Raw genomic sequence first — 10,638 nt, forward strand, 5'->3', positions numbered from 1 at the left:
AAGGTTACTCTTCTTAGACTATCAACTACATTTACTTTATAAATTAATATACTTGATTTTTAAATACCCAATAGAATAACAATGTTTATATTTAGCATAGAAAAGAATATCAACTAATTAATACAACCTAAACCTAAAAGGAATACAAAGTGGCAAAATTTTGTATAATATTAAAAAATTAATTAAATGACTATTCCTAAATATTAAAAAAATAATTAAATAATTATTTCTAAGTATTAAAAAAATAATAAATGACTATTCCTAAGTATTAGGCAATTATTGTCTAGTGCGAACTCTATTTTATAAGGATAAAAAGGGCGAACAACATTTCGCTAAGGGCTTTAGTGTATATATATATATATATATATATATATATATATATATATATATATATATAGATAGATAGATAGATAGATAGATAGATATAATATATAAATATAGAATATAGATAGTAACATTATTCCTAGTACATATGCGGCGAAATGGATTCCATTAAACAACAATAATTAAATTATGCCAAGGCACATTTTGTGACCATTCAGAATCTCCATTGGTTGCTTAGGCTCTAAATTTGTCAACGCTTTGATAACTATATAAACACATCTTTAATTATCAAAACATACACTTCAAACCAAACTAATTAAGCTTTCTTCTTTAGCATTTTAATCAATCTTTTTTTTTTCTAAAGAAGAAAAATGGGTGATATTGAAGGATCACCAGGTAGTTCTATGCATGGAGTTACAGGTAGAGAACAAGTTCTTGCTTTCTCCGTTGCATTTCCAATGGTTCCAACCGATACCACTGCACATTTTAAAGTTCCAGTTGATTCTGAACACAAGGCCAAGAGTTTCAGATTCTATTCATTTTCAAAACCTCACGGTCTAACTTTTCAACTCTCTTGAATTTCTTTCTTTACTTGTTTTGTCTCAACTTTTGCTGCTGCTCCTTTAGTTCCTATTATTAGGGACAACCTTAACTTGACCAAAATGGACGTTGGTAATGCTGGGGTTGCCTCTGTTTCCGGAAGTATTCTATCTAGGCTTGCAATGGGTGCGATTTGTGATATGATAGGATCAAGATACGGATGTGCATTTCTCATAATGTTAACTGCCCCAGCTGTTTTTTGCATGTCTTTTGTGTCTTATGCTGGTGGCTACGTTGCTGTTAGATTCATGATAGGATTTTCACTCGCGACATTTGTGTCGTGCCAATATTGGATGAGTACGATGTTTAATAGTCAGATTATTGGTCTTGTTAATGGAACAGCAGCTGGATGGGGAAATTATAAATATGGGTGGTGGTGCTACTCAGCTTATTATGCCTTTGCTTTATGATATAATTCGAAAAGCAGGGGCGACTCCGTTTACTGCTTGGAGAATTGCATTCTTTATTCCTGCTTGGTGTCATGTTATTATGGGAATTTTGGTGTTAACTCTTGGCCAAGACTTGCCTGATGGTAACCACGCTTCTCTGCAGAAGAAAGGTGATTTTTCTACAGATAAATTCTCTAAGGTAAGTAATTAATTTCCATTCCTTTTTAGTCCACTTTTTCAAAGATAGAACATTTAGCTAACTCTTTGATTTCTATGTTTTGGTAGATATTGTGGTATGCTGCAACAAATTACAGGACATGGATCTGTGTTCTCCTCTATGGATATTCTATGGGAGTTGAACTCACTACAGATAATGTGATTGCTGAGTACTTCTTTTGTAATATGGCCAAATTTTCATGATATTTGTTATGACATAATATCCATTATAACAAATTTGTGGTTCATGACATTTGTCATGACATAATATCCATTATAACAAATTTATGGATCATGACATTTGCCATGACATAATATCCATTATTAGGCCAAGAATTTCTTGCTATAAATAGAGGAGTTTCTCCTCATTTGCAAACACACCAATTCAAGAGCTTTTTACTCTTGTCTTTCTTTCTCCTCCTTTATTTCATTATAGAGTATTTTGTAAGAGAGTGAGTGTCAGGAAACATTTGTGTGAACCCTTTCTTTGGAGTGATCTTGTGAGGTTATTCTCTTGGGGTATTTGGGATTAATTAGAGTATTTACTCTAATTTTGTACTCTCTTTTGTACTCTTGTTGGTATAGTGAAATTGCTCATCTCCGCTTGTGGACGTAGGTCACCTTGACCGAACCACGTTAAATTTGTGTCTTCTTTATATTCTTTAATTGCCGTTATTATCAACTTCCATTGTCTTTGTTATTGTCATTATACCGTTGTTTGACTAAATTTTGCACTACCCGGATTCCCGATCCTTACAAATTGGTATCAGAGCCAGATCTAACCGAGTTATTTTAAATAGCCAAAATGACTCTAACAAAGTCTTATGTTGAGAAATTTGACCAAAGTGCAAATTTCGGAATGTGGCAATTAAAGATGGAAGCTATCCTAATTCAGGATGGCTTAGATTTGGCACTACAAGGAATAGAGAAGATGCCGGATAAAATGACGGACGAGGAGTTTGCCGTCATAGACAAAAAGGCAAAAGCAGGTATTATTTTAAATCTTTCAAATGAGGTTTTGCGTGAAGTTGCAGCAGAAAGCTCAGCCAAAGGCATATGGGAAAAGCTTAAAACCCTATATATGAAAAGAACAGTAGAAAACATGTTTTACCTAAAGCAAAAACTCTACACTTTTCGTATGGCTGAAGGTACCTCTATACTTACTCATCTTGATACTTTTGATTCTCTTCTTATGGATTTAAGTAACATAGATGCTGAAATCAAAGATGAGGATCAAGTTGTGTTATTGCTTATTTCCTTACCCCAGTCGTTTAAACATATAAGAGATACTATACTTTATGGAAAGGATAATATCTCTTATAAAGATATCAAATCTATTTTGAAATCAAAAGAACAAATAGATAGAGATATTACTGGGAAAACTAATGGGAACCAAGGGGAAGGCTTATTCATAAGAGATAGATCCAATAAGAAAGATTCAAGTAGTGAGAAACCTAAATCAAGGTCAAAATCCAGATACATAAATGTCATGTACAAATATTGTCATAAGAAAGGTCACATTATTTCTGAATGCTTTAAATTGAAAAACAAAGAAAAGCATACAGAAAAGAAAAATGAGCACAAAAATACTGACACTGCCGAAGCAAGTGTAGCTGCTGATGAGACTGAGGGAACTATTTTTTTAGCAACTAATAATAGTTTCAAATCTAAAAATGAGTGGATTTTAGATTCGGGTTGTTCTTATCATATGTGTCCCAGTCAGGATTTATTTACCACATATGAATCTATTGGAGGTGGAGTTGTCTTGATGGACAACAATGCTGCATGCAAAGTTATTGGAAAAGGTACAGTCTGAATCAAAATACACGATGGTGTGGTGAGAACTCTCACCGATGTTAGACATGTTCCTGACTTGAAGAAAAATCTCATCTCTTTGGGCACTCTAAAATCTCTTGGATGCAAGTACATAGGTGAAGGTGGAGTTCTGAAAATTTCTCATGGTGCTCTTGTGATCATGAAAGCACGCAGATCTGGTACGTTGTATACTCTTTTGGGATCTACTGTTACAGGTGCTGCTGCAGTTTCAATATCAGATAAATCAGATTCTGACATCACCAAATTGTGGCATATGCGATTGGGGCATATGAGTGAAAAAAGTCTTTCCATCCTCAGTAAAAGAGGTCTCTTGTGTGGCCAAAGTACCAGAAATATGGAGTTCTATGAACATTGTGTGTTCGGGAAGCAGAAAAGAGTCAGCTTCAAATCTCCAGCGATTTATAGAACAAAAGGTACTTTGGATTACATTCATTCAGATCTTTGGGGTCCTTCACGTACCCCATCAAAAGGTGGTGCCAGGTATATGTTAACTTTCATTGATGATTATTCAAGGAAAGTTTGGGTTTATTTCCTGAAAAATAAAAGTGATGTTTTCTTAAATTTCAAACAATGGAAAGTTTTGATTGAGAAGCAAACAGGAAAACAGGTTAAGCGGCTTAGAACAGATAATAGCTTGGAATTTTATAATGATGAATTCAACAAATTTTGCAAGAATGAAGGAATTGCTCGACATCGTACTGTGAGAATAACACCTCAGCAAAATGGTGTGGCAGAAAGGATGAATAGAACTCTTTTGAAAAGGGCTCGTTGCATGATTTCAAATGCTGGGTTGACAAACGCCTTTTGGGTAGAAGTTATCTCTACAGCTTGTTATATTGTCAACCGAGCTCCTTCTGCACCTTTGAACTTTAAGACTCCAGAGGAAATGTGGTCAGGTACTCCTGCTAATTATTTTGATTTAAAGATATTTGGTTGCCCTGCATATATGCATGTAAATGATGGAAAATTATAGCCAAGGGCTAAAAAGTGCATTTTCCTTGGGTATGCATCTGGGGTGAAAGGATACCGACTATGGTATCCTGATCCCACGGCACCAAAATTTATAATTAGCAGAGATGTAACCTTTGATGAATCCTCTATGTTACATTCTAGAAAAGAGTCTTCTAGTTCTTGTAATACAGATAAAGGAAAGAGTACACAGAACCAGGTAGAGATTGAGATTGGCATTCCTTCTGAGCCAAGCCCATCAACTTTGGAGCAAAATACAGTTGAAACTCCTGAAGTTGAGACAAAAACTAAAATTCCTGAAGTTGAGACTCCTGAAGTTGAACCAGAAGAAGAGGAGTATTCTATAGCCAAACATAGACCAAGAAGAGAAGGTAAACAACCATTAAGGTTTGGAGATTATGTTGCATTTGCTTTTTCAGTTGCACAGGAAACTAAAGAAATTGGAGAACCATCAAAATATTCAGAAGCAGTTTCTGGTGCTGACTCAGCCAAGTGGCTGATTGCAATGAATGAAGAAATTGAGTCTCTCCACAAGAATGGTACTTGGTCTCTTGTGAAGCTGCCATCAGGAAAAAGAATTGTTGGTTGCAAATGGGTCTTTAAGAAAAAGGATGGCATTCCAGGGGTTGAAGATGCGAGGTATAAGGCACGATTAGTTGCAAAGGACTATAGTCAGGTACAAGGAGTTGATTTTAATGATATTTTCTCACCTGTTGTTAAACATAGCTCTTTTCATGTCTTGCTTGCCTTCGTTGCCATGTATGATTTGGAATTAGAACAACTTGATGTTAAGACAGCTTTCTTACATGGCGAACTTGAGAAACAAATATACATGCATCAACCTGAAGGATTTGAAATTGAAGAAAAAGAAGATCATGTTTGCTTGTTGAAGAAATCCTTGTACGGATTAAAGCAGTCTCTAAGGGAATGGTGTAAAAGGTTTGATTCCTTTATGTTGGGTCATGGTTATTCGAGGAGCATGTATGATAGTTGTGTTTACTTCCAGAAGTTAAATGATGGTTCATTTGTGTACCTATTATTATATGTTGATGACATGCTCATTGCTGCTAAGGATTTAACAGAAATTCACAATTTGAAAAGTCAGTTGAAAAATGAATTTGAGATGAAAGATTTAGGAGCAACTAAGAAAATCCTTGGCATGGAGATCAAAAGAGATCGAAAAGCCAACAGGCTATTTCTGACCGAGAAGAAGTACTTGGAGAAAGTCTTGGAGAGGTTTGACATGAAAGATGCTAAACCAGTTAGTACCCCTCTTGTTGCTCATTTTAAGTTATCAGCTGCTCAGTTCCCGCAGTCAGAGGAAGAAGAGAGGTACATGGCACATGTTCCTTATTCCAGTGCAGTCGGCAGTATTATGTATGCAATGGTTTATACACGTCCAGACATTTCACAAGCAGTAAGCGTGGTAAGCCGGTATATGGCTTGCCCTGGTAAAGCACATTGGCATGCTGTGAAATGGATTCTCAGATACTTGCGAGGTACTTCAAACATATGTTTGGATTTTGGGAGAAATACTAACACTTTGGTTGGTTTGGTAGACTTAGATTATGCAGGTGATCTTGACAAAAGAAGATCACTGACAGTCTATGTATTTTGCATCGGAGGTTGCGCTATTAGTTGGAAAGCTACATTATAACATGTAGTAGCTTTATCTACTACCGAAGTAGAATATATGGCAGTAACCGAGGCGATCAAAGAAGCTTTATGGTTGAAGGGTTTATTTGCGGAACTCAGTTTACACCAAGGCGGTATTACCATTTTCTGTGATAGTCAAAGTGCCATTCACTTGACTAAAGATCAAATGTATCATGAGAAGACGAAGCACATTGATATAAAGTATCATTTCATCTGAGAAACCATTGCTGAAAGAAAAGTCTTTGTTCAGAAGATCAACACTAGAGACAATCCTGTTGACATGTTCACAAAACCTCTTCCAGTATCCAAGTTCAAGCTTTGCCTGAACTTGATTGGCATTTATGAAGAATGATTTTGCCCATTGGGGTTTTTGCGGAAAAGGTGGAGCAAATTTACTATAAGCCGAAATTAGGCCAAGGTGGAGATTTGTAATATGGCCAAATTTTCATGACATTTGTCATGACATAATATCCATTATAACAAATTTGTGGTTCATGACATTTGCCATGACATAATATTCATTATAACAAATTTGTGGATCATGACATTTGCCATGACATAATATCCATTATTAGGCCAAGGATTTCTTGCTATAAATAGAGGAGTTTCTCCTCATTTGCAAACAGACAAATTCAAGAGCTTTTCACTCTTGTCTTTCTTTCTCCTCCTTTATTTCATTATAGAGTATTTTGTAAGAGAGTGAGTGTTAGGAAACACTTGTGTGAACCCTTTCTTTGGAGTGATCTTGTGAGGTTATTCTCTTGGGGTATTTGGGATTAATTAGAGTATTTACTCTAATTTTGTACTCTCTTTTGTACTCTTGTTGGTATAGTGAAATTGCTCATCTCCGCTTGTGGACGTAGGTCACCTTGACCGAACCACGTTAAATTTGTGTCTTCTTTATATTCTTTAATTGCCGTTATTATCAACTTCCATTGTCTTTGTTATTGTCATTATACCGTTGTTTGGTTAAATTCCGCACTACCCGGATTTCCGATCCTAACATCTTTGATAGGTTTGATCTGCTTTCCTTAAAACTTTTTATTATAAACATCAATATTAATAACCTAATTAAGGAAATTAATCTCTATTTTGAAACAATTGTATAGATTTGATCTGAAGCTTCAGATGGCTGGGATTATAGCTGCTACATTTGGTATGGCTAACCTCTTATCTCGACCTCTCAGAGGATAGTGTTCAGACTACTCAGCCAAACATTTTGGAATGAGAGGCAGATTATGGAACTTATGGATTTTACAAACACTTGGTGGAATTTTCTGTTTCCTACTTGGCAAAGCAAACACACTTCCTATGGCTATAGCTTGGATGATCATATTTTCCTTAGGCGCTCAAGCAGCATGTGGAGCTACATTTGGTATTATTCCTTTCATTTCGCGTCGATCGTTAGGTATAATCTCAGGTATGACAGGAGCTGGAGGCAATTTTGGTTCTGGATTGACACAACTTTTGTTTTTCACAACTACAAAATGGTCAACAGAAATAGGATTGAGTTATATGGGGATTATGATTATAGCTTGTACACTTCATGTATCTTTGGTTCACTTCCCACAATGGGGAAGCATGTTTTTGCCTCCAACTAAAGATCCTGTTAAGAGTACTGAAGAGCATTACTTTTCCTCTCAGTACACTGAGGCTGAGAAGCAATAGGGTATGCACCAAAACAGCATCAAGTTTGCTGAAAACTGTCGGACGGAACGTGGCAAGCGTGTCGGTTCAGCAACTACTCCACCTGACATAATGCCAAACTATATCTTAGGGAAAAAAATTTACTCGTACCGGGTGTTTACACCAACATAATAAACGTGTGATATGTGTCTACTATGTGTTTTTATATTATTTTATGACTCTTAGTATTGGATTACTTGATTTGGTGTAAACATTGGAGGCCAATAAATAGTTCTTGACTGGTGAGTTGTCAATAGCTGGTTGATGGCTGATTTAGTTGGAAGGAACAAACATAAGAATGTATACTGTAGTTTCTTAATTATATTTTGTTGATTTCTTTCTAAGCTAGATTCAGTTCTAGCAATAACGCGTGATCAAATATAATATTATACTTTTTCCCGATGGTGTTCAAAAGTTAACGAAATGGAGTAGTTTATAATCTCCTATTGTTCATTTCTCTACTCTGATGTCAGTCCTTTTCTTATTCAACTGAGATTCTGACAACATTAAATTAAATTAAATTATGTGATATGGACCCTGAAACTAACGCGAATTAAACACTTAACAATTTTTTTATTCAAAATAGAAAAATAAGAGAAAGAAAAAAAAAATTTGAGCAAAATAGCAAGCCATTTTGCAAGCAGTTCGTATGTGATTCAAGTGTGCGAACCTGAAGCTACATGAACCAGATAGAAGAACCAGCTCCAAGTGTCTCTCTTTTATTCTAGTTCAATTGTAGTAGGTGTTTTCATATTATACCTTTCAGCTTTATCTAGAGGCAATTGTAATAAGTACTCAGAGTATTCAAGTTAGAGTTAACTGAAGTTGTCGCAACAGTTAGAGGTTGTGTGCCACAACGGGATTAGAGTTAATCCTAGGTTTACAAAAGTATTTTGTAAATGCAATTTTTGGCTCAGTGATTTAGTGAAGAGTTTTGAAAAAATCCTATTGGGAAGTAGGTTGTGATTTTTTCAACTTTTGAGTCAGGTATTTTCCACGTAAAATCCTTTTGTTCTTTAATTTCTGTATTTATTATTCCGCAATAGTAGTATAAGGAACACATAGAAGAACCAGGTCCTTCTATAATCCGTGCACGCGAAAAATTAGACACCACACAAATTATCCCCCATCACCCCCCTCTTGTGTAGTATTGAAGTTAAAACATCAATTGGTATCAGAGCAGGTTATCCTTGAAGAGGCTAACACCTTAGGAGAAGATCAAGATGAGTGCACCACCTGAAAATTGGGAAGGGCAATCCACTGCTAGGCCACCACTCTTCAACGGCAAGTATTACTCTTGGTGAAAAAACAGGATGAGAGATCACATCATAAGAGAACACTATGAGCTATGGGACATTGTCACAGATGGTCCACTGGCTACCATAAAGATAAATGTCGAAGGAGAAGAGGTGCCAAAGACAAGAGCTAACTGCACTGCTGACGACTTGAGAAAATGGCAGAAGAATGCTAAAGCCAAGAAATGGCTTGTCTGTGAACTCGGTTCAGATGAGTATAGTAGAATCCAAAGTTGTACCACTGCTAAGAAAATTTGGGACACTTTGCAAGTGGCCCATGAAGGAACACCTCAACTAAAGAGGTCTAGAGGAACACTATTATATTCTCAATATGAAAAGTTTACCATGAAGGAAGGGGAAACCATCCAATAGATGTATACAAGGTTCACCACACTGACAAATGAACTTAAGTCTCTTGGAAGGATTATTTCTGAAGAAGACAGAGTTGAGAAGATTCTGACAAGGGTTCTGCCAGTTACTTGGGAGAGCAAAATCACTGCCATTCAGGAATCAAAGAACATTGCCACTCTTAGGTTGGATGAGCAAATTGGAAATCTCACTGCTTATGAACTTAGAAGGCAAACCATATAGATGGATGTACCCAAGAATAAAAGGAGCCTGACACTCAAAATCACTGAAGATTTTGATCTAGAAGATGATGAAATGGATATGATCACAAAGGACTCAAGAAGTACCTAATGAGAGGAAAGGGTTCTTCAAGAAGTGGAGGCTACAACAAACTAAGGGTTCCTGAAAAACAGACCAATGAGGGCTGCTATAAGTGTGGGAAGACTGATCACCACATCAAAAACTATCCTCAATGGGAAATTGAATGGAAGAAGGAAAGAGTTGAACGAAGAAATAGAAAGAAGAAACAGGTTCATCCCAAGAAGAACAAAGGATCAACAAAGTCTATGGTTGCTGCTTGGGGAGAAAGCTCAGATGGGGACTCAGATGATGAAGATGGAGATGAACAAACACTTATGGCAATTGGAGAATCCGATGAGGAATCTGAAGTAAGTATAATCCATCTAAAAGACAAGATTAAGTTTTTGTCTAAAGAAAGGCTATCTGAGTTACTTCTAGATTTCATTGATGAATCTGGGGATATAAACAATGAAAAGAAACAGTTGTCTAAGGAATGTGTGATTTTAAAAGAAAGTGTAAGAACCTCGAACTTAGAGTTAGTGAGACTGTAAGTGAAAATACTGCACTAAAGAGCCAGGTTTATGCATTTGAATCAAATGTCCTAGAACTTAGATCTGAAAACTTAAAACTAAAATTAGGAACAAGTAAGAAGACAGCTGATTGCACACAACTCACTTTAGAAGAAAATGTAGGTAAACTAAAAGATGAGTTGTATAAGAAGGATGAGCAGGTAAGAATTTTGACAGAGGATCTAGGCAAGGTCAAGTATGAACTAGACAGAACTTGTAAATGGAACAGGTCCTCCGATGCACTGTCATGGCTACAGGAACATCACAATAGCAATAGAAGAGGAATTAGATTTGGGAATCTGCCACCTAAATGGGATCCCAAAAGCAAGTATCTCACACTTCTTAAGAACAAAATTTGCACACACTGTGGTAAGACTGGTCACTATAAAAGTGAATGCACTGTAAAAGAAAAGGCTAGTCAAAAAAATAAAAAAATTGTTCAAGGGAAAA

General features: G+C 36.1%; 1 protein-coding gene and 1 pseudogene across 1 annotated transcript; both read left to right on the forward strand.

The window, feature by feature from the left end:
• Positions 1 to 655: 655 nt before the first annotated feature.
• On the forward strand, positions 656 to 8,041 carry LOC104090854 (high affinity nitrate transporter 2.4-like; annotated as a pseudogene).
• A 948-nt stretch (positions 8,042 to 8,989) lies between these two features.
• On the forward strand, positions 8,990 to 9,343 carry LOC138902033 (uncharacterized). The gene has a single exon (XM_070189842.1). The coding sequence runs from the start codon at positions 8,990 to 8,992 to the stop codon at positions 9,341 to 9,343; it is 354 nt and encodes a 117-aa protein (XP_070045943.1).
• Positions 9,344 to 10,638: the final 1,295 nt, after the last annotated feature.

This window comes from Nicotiana tomentosiformis, chromosome 11 (assembly GCF_000390325.3).
Source record: "Nicotiana tomentosiformis chromosome 11, ASM39032v3, whole genome shotgun sequence".
Classification (NCBI taxonomy): domain Eukaryota; kingdom Viridiplantae; phylum Streptophyta; class Magnoliopsida; order Solanales; family Solanaceae; genus Nicotiana; species Nicotiana tomentosiformis.